Here is a 14,122-nt window from a genome sequence, read left to right as displayed (position 1 = left end):
AGCATGTAGTGTTTGCAACCAGTGCCATGCATGATGGTTAAATGGGTTAAACGATGCATACATATAAATAATAAAATATTAAATCAAAATATTTTGTAGGATTTTTAATTTTTTGGAATATTTTTATTTTATTTTTTCAACTATATAGCAATAATGTAAAAACAAACACAATCACCTTATTGACGCTCCTGTGTTGCGACACGTTGAAGCGGTCCTGCGCGGTGGTGAAGCGCTCCACCTCCAGGATGCGAGCCGTGATGGGCACAGTGGGAAGGAAGACTTTGGCGCTGGCCTCCTTGAAGCCCACCGTGGCGTACACCGCCGAAAACGGGATGCGGCAGTCCCCTGGGAGACGGGGAGAGGAGCCAGAGAGGAGCCAGAGAGGAGCCAGAGAGGAGCCAGAGAGGAGCCAGAGAGGAGCCAGAGAGGAGCCAGAGAGGAGGGTGGCCGGGGTGAGAGTCGTGCATGTGGGAGTGGAGCGAGTGGGTTGACACGTTCAAGACTTTCTTCCACGCGTTTGGCTGCTGCAGTGCAGCTTAAACGCCAAATATGGTGATTATTATTCATAATATTATACTCTTGTTTCTTACTGCGACGTTAGCAAAGACTCATTTTGGCCGCTTGTCCAAGTCCAGGTGTGTTTTTACGGATATCATCCCACAACCATCAACCAACGATCGGAGCATCCCTAGTTATGAAACTATGACATCACCGATAATAATAAGAACAAGATGCCAATCTCGGGTGAGGGCTCCTGATGGACACGAGTGTCCCTCCAAGTCCTGGTCTGTGGTCAGTTAACCAGTTAAGGCTGGTTCTGAGTGATCACCAGGTTCCAAACGATGGGTCTTAGTACTCGGACCCAAATATTACAAGTATGTAACTCATACTCCGTACGTACCGAGGCAGTTTCCGTCATAGTCCATCTCCTCTCCCTCGTCAAAGTCCAGTTCTCTCGTGTCTAAGCTCTCCACCAGGTCGGCCATCTTAACTCCGTCTTGCCGGTCCGCTACGGTGTCCGTGCTTTCTGCGTTCACCAAATTGATGCTGCTGGTCGTGGTCGGAGCCTTGGCCAGCATGCTTAGCAGCTAGCGCCCGGAGCAGGGCTCCCCTGGAGGAGGGAAGAGCAGGAAGTAAGTTCTAACATCCTGGATGGACCACAAAGAGTTGACCTTTGCTTGGTGAGGTCACCCCAGGTCACCCCAGGTCACCCCAGGTCACCCCAGGTCACCCCAGGTCACCCCAGGTCACCCCAGGTCACCCCAGGTCACCCCAGTCTCCCTTTTGGGCTGCAATGCAACACATCGACTGAAGCGACACAAGCTGAGCATGAAGTCATCTTGGACAAGGCGACAACTGCCCATGACGACGCCCACTAATATTTCATATTTATTTTTCCATGTCAAGGAGTTTTATTGCTTCATCTCTGCAAACCAGGCCAGTCCAAACGTTCTCCTTTTCCCAAACAAAAACGGTAAACGTTAATAACTCGGCTGTAGCAGGTCAGATCTTTGGTACATACGATGAACAGGACACTTTGAAGCTACATGGCTCACTTCCTGACTTCCTGTGGCGACAGGAAATGGGATGTGCATGCCATCAGACTTTTGTGCGAGGACCCATTCAACACGACTCTCAGCTCTTTTTTTTTTATCAACATTAAATAAGCATCATGAAGGCATTTTTCACAGTTTTTGTTTGAGTTCACAGTAGAAATCAATTTCAATCCATCAGAAAAAACAACTTTATTCATCGTTTTATTAGTTTATTATGAGGTTTGGCATTTGGAAGTGAGCCCTGATGGATCAAAACGCCCAGTTTCAAAACATGTGCTAAAACTGCTACTTTGTGATGTCACAGAGGGGCGGACTTCCTTATATGGTTCGTAGTAAGGAAGCACTTTCAGTGTGTGACCAATCAGAGCGGACTGGGCATGTCCGGAGGCGGGTTATGGGTGGAATAAATTAAAACAGAGCGTTTTGTCCGGAAGCACAAATCAAAGGAAATATAGTTGGAATAGGTGCAGATTCTGGAAGATCTAGAACGTTATCTGTGCGGGTTATTGTGTGTAGCTGCTCTACAGGAGACAACGGGTCAAAAAAATGAGCATAACAGGTCCTCCTTAGGATACTTGGAAATATTTTTAAAAATCACAGGCACAGTTTATTATAACATTTTATCAATTATTTCAATTTTTGAAGATATTTAGTTTTTGTTTTTTTTTTATCTAATTTGAATGTTTTTCTCATTCCACCAGTAGAAGGCGTGTGTGTCAAAATATTCAAAGCCAATAGTTATTTTTCCCTTTCCACTAAAATGGTTTCTCCTTTCATGTCCATATGAAATATAAAAACCGTCGACAATGAAACATTACATTCAAAGTTGCTGAACCGGTTATAAAACCAAATAATGACTTGATGAGTTTCTACTTCACCCTAGCAGCCTTAAAATGCATCCTAGAGAATCCACCATGTGTACTCATTCAGGACTGTTCCTCCCAAAAACAGGAATAGAGAAGCTGACTCGGCAGTATCGTCCAAAATGAAGTTTTAAGTACCTCGAGGACAAATAGCACGTCTATCTGCAGGACTCCTCATCATCTCCCTTTGTGGTTGAACAAAGTGTCCATAAAGTTGCCTTCAATACGTAAATAACCGTTTAGGACATTTGATATTTATGGGAAAAGTCCCAGGAGACCAGAAGACCAGGAGACCAGGAGACCAGGAGACCAGAGCTGCCGTATTAGATGACAACAAAAGACAAAAGATGGTGTCTTAACATCCCGGAGTGGTGGGAAGGAGGCCAAGGTGTGATGTTTCCGCTCGTACAATCCCAGATAAGCCACAATAATCACACGTGTTCTTCCCAAGAGGCCGAGATGGGAACGATGGGAACGATGGGAATACCAAGCCAAAATAGCCGAGTGCGCTCATGTTTGCAGATGAAAAGCTTGTGAAGGTCACACGGGAATAGCGAAGAGTAGCAACAGTTCCAACGCTCCACAGTAAACATTCCCAACCGGCCGACATGTGACGACACGCTCATGCCGTCCGGAGCGTCGGCATGTCTGTCACATGTGTTCACCTGGCCTTGTACTCTACTGCCATTACTAACGGTAATATACGTAGTACTACTACAGCTACTGTTGCAAGAAGTAACACGTATGTTGCACAATAGAGCAGCAGCAGAACCAATGTTGGAATAACGTCATAACAGCCAGCATTAATACGGTCGTTTGTTGTTGCTGTTTTAGGATGGCAAAAAGAATGATGATGATGATGATGAAGAAGTGGTGCATATAAAAAGACAAACAGCACCTTAGTTGGATTTCCTGCCAAGTGCCTACAAGGAATAAAGTCTAATCCTTTCGGAGGACCATACGGAATTCCACTTTTCCCTTTGCTGATTTGCATCATGTTGAATTGCATCATACCCTAAGACATTGCATCATACCTTAAGAAATTGCATCATACCCTAAGAAATTGCATCATACCCTAAGAAATTGCATCATACCGTTAGACATTGCATCATATCATATTGGATCGCAAGATCAATAAGCAGTAAAACATTAATGAATTAATGAATGAATGAATCATATCGCATCGTGAAGTGGGTGAACCGTATCGCATTGTACCGCATCGTATCACATCGTATCGTATCGCATCACATCACGTCGTATCGCATCGTGAAGAGGGTGAATCGTATCACATTGTATCGCATGGTATCGCATGGAATCATATCGTGAAGAGGGTGAATCGTATTGCATTGTATCGCATGGTATCATATCGTGAAGAGGGTGAATCGTATCACATTGTATCGCATGGTATCATATCGTGAAGAGGGTGAATCGTATCACATTGTATCGCATGGTATCATATTGTGAAGAGGGTGAATCGTATCGTATTGTATCACATGGTATCACATGGTATCATAGCGTGAAGAGGGTGAATCATATCGCATGGTATTGCATGGTATCGCATGGTATCGCATGGTATCGCATTGTATCATATCTTGAAGAGGGTGAATTGTATCGCATGGTATCGCATGGTATCGTATCGTGAAGAGGGTGAATCATATCGCATTGTATAGCATTGCATCGCATGGTATCACATTGTATCGCATGGTATCATATCGTGAAGTGGGTGAATCGTATCACATTGTATGGCATGGTACGGCATGGTATCGCATGGTATCATATCATGAAGCGGGTCAATCGTAGCACATTGTATCGCATGGAATCATATCGTGAAGAGGGTGAATCGTATCGCATGGTATCATATCGTGAAGAGGGTGAATAGTATCGCATTGTATCACCAGGTATCGCATGGTATCGGATGGTATCATATCATGAAGAGAGTGAATCGTATCGCATGGTATCGGATGGTATCATATCATGAAGAGAGTGAATCGTATCGCATGGTATCGCATGGTATCCTATGGTATTGCATGGTATATCGTGAAGAGGGTGAATCGTATCACATGGTATCATATTGTGAAGAGGGTGAATCGTATCACATTGTATCGCATGGTATGGCCATAAACTTCCATGTATGGTTAACGTATGGTATCGCTAGCATTTTGACTTTATTCCCATAATATCATAACTTTTTTATAACCTAAATTTCCAAAAAATACAACATAGGTTCTTTATTAGGACTTTAAAAAATGTCTTAAATCAAATAAAAATGATATATTTTTGCTGTAATATTTCAACTCTGCTCCTAAAATCGTTTTAGAGCCATGATTCACGAGGCCGCTGCGTTATCGTCCTCCGTGCTAAGAATAACCGTGACCCCACGGCGACCTGACCCGCCCACAGTCAACTGCAGAGGGCGACTGGCACACTGTCCATATCCATATGCCTGCTGGTCCAAGCTAGCCTGGTCCGAGATGCCATCTGGGGAGTAAATGCACCCGGGGTTATCATCCCTGCCTTCTGCTACTTCCTGCTTCCTGTCAGGTTGTCATGACGACGGCCAGCATGCTTTGCATCTTAATATTCTCTCTCCGTTTCTTAAATGTCAATTAGTTGGAATTCACACAAAACGGTCCAAGGAGGATGATGAGTGGGAGAAGAAGAAGATGATGAAGAAGTGTGGAGGATGGCTGGAAGACGAGTCCTAAAAAGGGGAATATTTTGGGACATGGCAGGTGTTACATGTCTAACGCCGTGTATCGCAGAGCTACTCAGACATATTGATACTCCTCTATATAGATACTCCTAGCGTCTTGTTGACCGACGTCGACTTCAACGTACTACTTCCTTAAGTACCGCCAGAACTCAGCATCCGGCAGTTCTACTTCCTTTAAGTACCAGCATCCAGCAGTTCTACTTCCTTTAGTACCGCCAGACCTCAGCATCCAGCAGTTCTACTTCCTTTAAGTACCAGCATCCAGCAGTTCTACTTCCTTTAAGTACCAGCATCCAGCAGTTCTACTTCCTTTAAGTACCAGCATCCAGCAGTTCTACTTCCTTTAGTACCGCCAGACCTCAGCATCCAGCAGTTCTACTTCCTTTAAGTACCGCCAGACCTCAGCTTCCAGCAGTTCTACTTCCTTTAAGTACCAGCATCCAGCAGTTCTACTTCCTTTAAGTACCAGCATCCAGCAGTTCTACTTCCTTTAAGTACCAGCATCCAGCAGTTCTACTTCCTTTAAGTACCAGCATCCAGCAGTTCTACTTCCTTTAAGTACCAGCATCCAGCAGTTCTACTTCCTTTAAGTACCAGCATCCAGCAGTTCTACTTCCTTTAAGTACCAGCATCCAGCAGTTCTACTTCCTTTACGTACCGCCAGACCTCAGCATCCAGCAGTTCTACTTCCTTTAAGTACCAGCATCCAGCAGTTCTACTTCCTTTACATACCACAAGAGCCCAGCAACTCCTGTTAACTGCTACGTGAACAGCTACGTGAACAGCTACGTGAACAGCTACGTGAACAGTTACATGAACACTACATGAACAGCTACATGAACAGCTACGTGAACAGCTACGTGAACAGCTACGTGAACAGCTACGTGAACAGTTACGTGAACACTACGTGAACAGCTACATGAACACTACGTGAACACTACGTGAACAGCTACGTGAACAGCTACGTGAACAGCTACGTGAACAGCTACGTGAACAGCTACGTGAACACTACGTGAACACTACGTGAACACTACGTGAACAGCTACGTGAACAGCTACGTGAACAGCTACGTGAACACTACATGAACACTACGTGAACAGCTACGTGAACAGCTACGTGAACAGCTACGTGAACAGCTACGTGAACAGCTACGTGAACAGCTACATGAACACTACATGAACAGCTACGTGAACAGCTACGTGAACAGCTACGTGAACAGCTACGTGAACACCTACGTGAACAGCTACGTGAACAGCTACGTGAACAGCTACGTGAACAGCTACGTGAACAGCTACGTGAACACTACATGAACAGCTACATGAACACTACGTGAACACTACGTGAACAGCTACGTGAACAGCTACGTGAACAGCTACGTGAACAGCTACGTGAACAGCTACGTGAACAGCTACGTGAACAGCTACATGAACACTACGTGAACACTACGTGAACAGCTACGTGAACAGCTACGTGAACAGCTACGTGAACACTACGTGAACACTACGTGAACAGCTACGTGAACAGCTACATGAACACTACGTGAACAGCTACGTGAACAGCTACGTGAACAGCTACATGAACACTACGTGAACAGCTACGTGAACAGCTACGTGAACAGCTACGTGAACAGCTACGTGAACAGCTACGTGAACAGCTACGTGAACAGCTACGTGAACACTACGTGAACAGCTACGTGAACAGCTACGTGAACAGCTACGTGAACAGCTACGTGAACAGCTACGTGAACACTACATGAACACTACATGAACAGCTACGTGAACAGCTACGTGAACAGCTACGTGAACACCTACGTGAACACCTACGTGAACACCTACGTGAACACCTACGTGAACAGCTACGTGAACAGCTACGTGAACAGCTATATGAACAGCTACGTGAACAGCTACGTGAACAGCTACGTGAACAGCTATATGAACAGCTACATGAACACTACGTGAACAGCTACGTGAACAGCTACGTGAACAGCTACGTGAACAGCTACGTGAACAGCTACGTGAACACTACATGAACACTACGTGAACAGCTACGTGAACAGCTACGTGAACAGCTACGTGAACAGCTACGTGAACAGCTACGTGAACACTACATGAACAGCTACGTGAACAGCTACGTGAACAGCTACGTGAACACTACATGAACAGCTACGTGAACAGCTACGTGAACAGCTACGTGAACAGCTACGTGAACAGCTATATGAACAGCTACATGAACAGCTACATGAACAGCTACATGAAGAGCTACGCCAAAGGCAAGTGTGCAAATAGAGTGTGAGCCAAAGAAGAAGTCAAACTAGCTAACGGAGCACCACACCCCCAAAGTCAAGTGCTTTGCATCCATGCATGTCATGACGCTGCTGCATTCAGGCTTCACACACCAGGCTGATCTCATCCATGCATGTCATGACGCTGCTGCATTCAGGCTCCACACACCAGGCTGATCTCATCCATGCATGTCATGACGCTGCTGCATTCAGGCTCCACACACCAGGCTGATCTCATCCATGCGGGGAACGCGCGGCGCCAAGCTCCTCTTGGCACAGATGGTACGAACGGAGGAGATGGACGAGGGAGAGAGGGAGAGAGGGAGGGAGAGGGAGGAGGTCTGTGACACCTCTCTCCTGCCCACACTAAAGCTGCCTATTATCTAATCCTTCACGCCAAGAAACGGAGCAGTCATGGCGGTCGTCACCAGGGCGGCGTGAACAGTGGGCCGCATTGTGCTGAGGGAGGCGGGGAACCGCTCGCTCCGTCTTTTTGTTGGGCGCCGGCCTGCACCTCGTCTTCGCTGAGTCAGCCCAAAACTCCACTCTGTCACTTTGTGGAGACACTTGGGTCTCTCGCTGGTTCTACCACAGGACAGCAGAGGGGACCAGGAGGAGCAATTATGGGCCCGACGTGGACTCGAGCCTTGGGAACACCCTTTGTTGTCAATCAAGCAGCCCCGCCCCCTTCTCAAGTCATGTTGGACCTCCCAATAGAAGTAAAAGAATGTTCACCAAAGCTTTACATTGGTATTAGCCAATATAGCGGTAGCTTTACATCGGTATTAGCCAATATAGCGGTAGCTTTATGTTGGTATTAGCCAATATAGCGGTAGCTTTACGTTGGTATTAGCCAATATAGCGGTAGCTTTACGTTGGTATTAGCCAATATAGCGGTAGCTTTACGTTGGTATTAGCCAATATAGCGGTAGCTTTACATCGGTATTAGCCAATATAGCGGTAGCTTTACATCGGTATTAGCCAATATAGCGGTAGCTTTACATCGGTATTAGCCAATATAGCGGTAGCTTTACATCGGTATTAGCCAATATAGCGGTAGCTTTACGTTGGTATTAGCCAATATAGCGGTAGCTTTACGTTGGTATTAGCCAATATAGCGGTAGCTTTACATCGGTATTAGCCAATATAGCGGTAGCTTTATGTTGGTATTAGCCAATATAGCGGTAGCTTTACATCGGTATTAGCCAATATAGCGGTAGCTTTACATCGGTATTAGCCAATATAGCGGTAGCTTTACATTGGTATTAGCCAATATAGCGGTAGCTTTACATCGGTATTAGCCAATATAGCGGTAGCTTTACGTTGGTATTAGCCAATATAGCGGTAGCTTTACATTGGTATTAGCCAATATAGCGGTAGCTTTACATCGGTATTAGCCAATATAGCGGTAGCTTTACATTGGTATTAGCCAATATAGCGGTAGCTTTACATCGGTATTAGCCAATATAGCGGTAGCTTTACATCGGTATTAGCCAATATAGCGGTAGCTTTACATCGGTATTAGCCAATATAGCGGTAGCTTTACATCGGTATTAGCCAATATAGCGGTAGCTTTACGTTGGTATTAGCCAATATAGCGGTAGCTTTACGTCGGTATTAGCCAATATAGCGGTAGCTTTACATCGGTATTAGCCAATATAGCGGTAGCTTTACGTTGGTATTAGCCAATATAGCGGTAGCTTTACGTCGGTATTAGCCAATATAGCGGTAGCTTCACATCGGTATTAGCCAATATAGCGGTAGCTTTACATCGGTATTAGCCAATATAGCGGTAGCTTCACATCGGTATTAGCCAATATAGCGGTAGCTTCACATCGGTATTAGCCAATATAGCGGTAGCTTTACATTGGTATTAGCCAATATAGCGGTAGCTTTACATCGGTATTAGCCAATATAGCGGTAGCTTCACATCGGTATTAGCCAATATAGCGGTAGCTTCACATCGGTATTAGCCAATATAGCGGTAGCTTTACATCGGTATTAGCCAATATAGCGGTAGCTTTACATCGGTATTAGCCAATATAGCGGTAGCTTTACATCGGTATTAGCCAATATAGCGGTAGCTTTACGTCGGTATTAGCCAATATAGCAGTAGCTTTACGTCGGTATTAGCCAATATAGCGGTAGCTTTACATCGGTATTAGCCAATATAGCGGTAGCTTTACATTGGTATTAGCCAATATAGCGGTAGCTTTACATTGGTATTAGCCAATATAGCGGTAGCTTTACGTTGGTATTAGCCAATATAGCGGTAGCTTTACATTGGTATTAGCCAATATAGCGGTAGCTTTACATCGGTATTAGCCAATATAGCGGTAGCTTTACATTGGTATTAGCCAATATAGCGGTAGCTTTACATCGGTATTAGCCAATATAGCGGTAGCTTTACATCGGTATTAGCCAATATAGCGGTAGCTTTACATAGGTATTAGCCAATATAGCGGTAGCTTTACATCGGTATTAGCCAATATAGCGGTAGCTTTACATCGGTATTAGCCAATATAGCGGTAGCTTTACATCGGTATTAGCCAATATAGCGGTAGCTTCACATCGGTATTAGCCAATATAGCGGTAGCTTCACATCGGTATTAGCCAATATAGCGGTAGCTTTACATCGGTATTAGCCAATATAGCGGTAGCTTTACATTGGTATTAGCCAATATAGCGGTAGCTTTACATTGGTATTAGCCAATATAGCGGTAGCTTTACATTGGTATTAGCCAATATAGCGGTAGCTTTACATTGGTATTAGCCAATATAGCGGTAGCTTTACATTGGTATTAGCCAATATAGCGGTAGCTTTACATTGGTATTAGCCAATATAGCGGTAGCTTTACATTGGTATTAGCCAATATAGCGGTAGCTTTACATTGGTATTAGCCAATATAGCGGTAGCTTTACATTGGTATTAGCCAATATAGCAGACATAATTAGAGTAAATAAGACATTTAACTTGAGTGTGCGTCAGTAAATGTGTTCCCAAGGGGATCTTAATGTGTGGGCGGACAGGAAGTGATGTCAGAGGTTCAGAGTTGAGTTTTAATAGGTTGTGTCCCAATTAAAAAGACATAATTAATCCTTTAATGGATAATTTTGGCATTTAGGCCCATTAATTTTCTTATGAAAGATGAGAGTCTAATCTTCCTTATGGTAGATTCCATGTTCATATATAAATATTGAACACAATATTCTATACCCCTTTGAAGGATCAGTCCAAATTGTGAAGGATTTGTCTTTGGGAAAACGTCAGGAATTGGATGAGTTACAAGAATAAGGTTGGAATTTTACAAGAACTCTGTAATATGATGAGGGGAAAAAACATTTTAGTGGCATAAAACTGAAAAATTAAAGGAAAAAATGTTATTTTTTCAACATAATCCTATAATAATAATAATAATAATAATAATAATAATAATAATAATAATAATAATAATAATAATACTATGAGAATGTAATACTATAAGAAACAACAAAGTTGTAGTTTTGTGGTAAATTTGTGAAAAAAGTTCCAATGTTCTGGGAATAAAGTGAAACATGATTATAATAAAGGGAAAAGATATGCTATGTATAGAATATCATATGTAGAAATGACTCCAATCTGTATGAACCAATATTAATATCCATACGGATTTGGGAGCATGCAAATACTGTCTAGTACTTTTAGTGCAGGAGGAACTTTCCGTGTGTGCGGGGCCGTGTCGGACTACGGATGGTCGTTCCCTCTGCAACCATGTCTGATTCCGTGGTGGTGGAACACACGTCGTGGAACCCGACCAGGGGGCCCCCCCAGCAGAGGCGGGCAAAGAAAAAAAAACAAAAAACCTTGGCGACCCCTAATTTTGCTTGTTATTAGTTCTTTGTTTTTATGTTCAATTCTAGCTTTAGAATGTGCCGCGGACCACAAACGGCCCTCGGGCCACACTGTGGAGACCCCATCTCAGCTCATAGACATTGTGGTCTCGGATGGAAATGGAATATAGGACAGTAAATGGTTCTACATATGGAATACATTTGGCATTTTTCCCATTCTTCCCATGAAAAGCTCCACTCCAGGAAGCAGGAAGCAGGAAGCAGGAAGGAGCCTGAGGTCTTCATGGTGTGGAAGAAAAAGGAACTGAGCAGCAAACAGATGAAGGCCTGGGTGAAAGTGTTAGGAGGTCATTCCTCTCCTTCCTATGGCATTCCAGCCCCCAGGCTGGGATCCAAACACCTGTGGAGTCCATCCCAAGTCCAAGGCAGGATCTCTGCATGAACTCCAGTGAAGTCTTCATCTTGTTGTGCCTTTCCATTCTATCCACTCCAGGAACTTTTAGGCTCCAGTTTCAGTAACACAAGCGAGCTTCGCCAACAGCGACACAAATAGAACAGCGGCGGCCAAAAGAGAGTAAAAAACAGCAACCAACCTGCTCTCTCCGTGGACGTGACGTCCACATTCCGCTGTTGTCGGGTTCCGAGACACCGAAGGAGCTAAATAAAGTAGCAGAACCTCCAGCTGGCTCGGCGGTTCTCCTCCACTACTTCTGGGGGAAAGTGGCTAAGGAGAAGCGGCAAGAGTCAACTCGAGGCACGCGGGGGCGGTGCCGGGGAACTCTAGACCAATCGCAGATGAGAAAGGCGGGACTTTGGGTATTCTCCGCCAATCAGACGGGAGTGGTTTCAACATTGGCATGAAGCGTGAAGGAAGTGGGAGAACCCTAGCTAAATATGACGTCATCACCTCACAGCGGGACACTTTGGAGACTGTTTTGTCCACAGTTTTGTCCACAGTGAGTGTTATGAATACAATGTCAGCCGTTTATGTGTCAATAAAAGTACAATTGGTAGCCAAACGAACATTTATGATACATTTACAACTTGACATACTGTATTTGAAATATAAATAGAAATTTAAATCATTTATAAACTTATAAATCAAACAGTATTCATTTGTTCCGCCATGATGTGATGTGATACAAATATGAAGATGATCGAGATGCTTTCTGGCAAAATTGGGATTTTCCATGTCTTCACCGTTCGTGGATAATGGCTCTCACTGTGGTTGGCTGGAGTCCCAAAGCTTTAGAAATGGCTTTAGAACCTCTTCCATACTGATAGAGGTCTATTCATCTCAATAAAGTTATGTTTTAATGGAGGGGGGGGGGCATTTTTCCACCATTAATGATGAAAGAAAGATTTAAAAAATCATTTATAAACTGTATTTTGTGTTGTCATTGACTAATATTAAAATTAGTTTGATGATCTGAAACATTGAAGTGTGGCAAACACTTTTTCACACTACTAAATGTTCATTTTTTCCAAGTGTAAAAATGCTTTAAAATGTAAGACTAACAAAATAAAGTAATAAAAGTGTTCATAAATCCTTGAGTTGATCTCTTTCGCCATCGCGTGGACATAAGTGTGTACTGCACCCCCACTTAGACACACTACAGGCCTGTGTTGATGTTCCACAGGATATGACAGAGACTTTAACCTGGGATCCACACCCTTGAGGCACAATTGACCAAAAAGCTGTTGTGTTTTCCTCTAAAACCACAAACACACAAAGAAACAACGACGAGCTTGTATGGAATGCAAATGTCCCACCATCATAAACCAGATGAATGCCGGAGCCTAATGGTCTAGTTAAAGTTTAAGTTTAAAAAGCAACAACAAATAGAACTATACATATAGAACATATATATAGAAACAGTATAGAAGATATTCCATAAAGCTACATACTTGATATGATGACAAAATGTTTCAAAGGGAATCTCCTGCCTGCGTCGTCCTCTCCGTGGATCCTTCCTCTGCCTGCATGGTGGATGTGCTGCAGCCATAAACTTTCTGTTGGCAAACGGTGCAAAGGTCACAGTGATAGCAATCAGCAATGATGATGATGATGATGATGAAGAAGAAGAAATGGCTTTATTCCTGTGCTTTTATGCATATGATATCCTATTTATTGTCCTATTTATTGTATATAAACAGTGCATGCGTACATGACCCACTGACCCACTGCTGCTATAAATACATACATGACACATGCTACATGTATGTGTTACATGGTTGTTTTACGTCCAATCGCAGCAGAGTAGGCGTGGACAAAAGTTTGCAAATTTACTCTGTTTACAACCTGAGATTTCTGGATTATTTTATTAAAAGCAATTATGACCCCTTTAAATATCAATATATATTGTACATAATTAGCTAGATATATTTACAAAATAGTGTACGCCAGCCCATGCAAAAAAATCATACAATTTATATATTTAAAATGTGTATAAATAATATAAAATTATTTATTAATATATGTATTAATTATTACTTATTTATTAATAATAAAAATAAATAATGAAACGACCTTTAAAATAAATCTATTGAAAACTTTGTAAATAAAAAATAAGTACATTTTAAATATGGTAAAAATAGTGTACGCCAGCCCATGCAAAAAAATCATACAATATAATTAATATATTTAAAATGTGTATTAATAATAAAATAATATAAAATTATTTAGGAATATATGTATTATATATTAATAATAAAAAAATAAATAATGAAACGCCCTTTAAAATAAATCTATTGAAAACTGCAAATAAAAAATAAGTACATTTTAAATATGGTACAAATATAAATACATAATTTATTCATTAAATATTATTAAATATATTAAACGTATACATTCTTTAGAAAAAATACAATGTATATA

The 14,122-nt window shown here is 42.5% G+C and overlaps 1 protein-coding gene across 1 annotated transcript in view; it reads right to left on the bottom strand.

Annotated features, from left to right (window-relative positions):
• Nucleotides 1–11,982, bottom strand: part of pld1a (phospholipase D1a) — a 30,731-nt gene extending 18,749 nt beyond the window's left edge. Inside the window, exons 1-3 of the mRNA XM_058056563.1 lie at nt 11,838–11,982; nt 902–1,111; nt 176–345 (exon numbers count right to left, since the gene is read on the bottom strand). Of these exons, the coding sequence (XP_057912546.1) occupies nt 176–345; nt 902–1,079 (348 nt within the window). The 5' untranslated portion in view covers nt 1,080–1,111; nt 11,838–11,982. The remainder of the gene's footprint in view (nt 1–175; nt 346–901; nt 1,112–11,837) is intronic.
• Nucleotides 11,983–14,122: the final 2,140 nt, after the last annotated feature.

This window comes from Doryrhamphus excisus, chromosome 19, assembly GCF_030265055.1.
Source record: "Doryrhamphus excisus isolate RoL2022-K1 chromosome 19, RoL_Dexc_1.0, whole genome shotgun sequence".
Lineage (NCBI taxonomy): Eukaryota > Metazoa > Chordata > Actinopteri > Syngnathiformes > Syngnathidae > Doryrhamphus > Doryrhamphus excisus.
The sequence above is the reverse complement of the archived record's forward strand: the minus strand, read 5'-3'. Positions and strand labels throughout refer to the sequence as shown.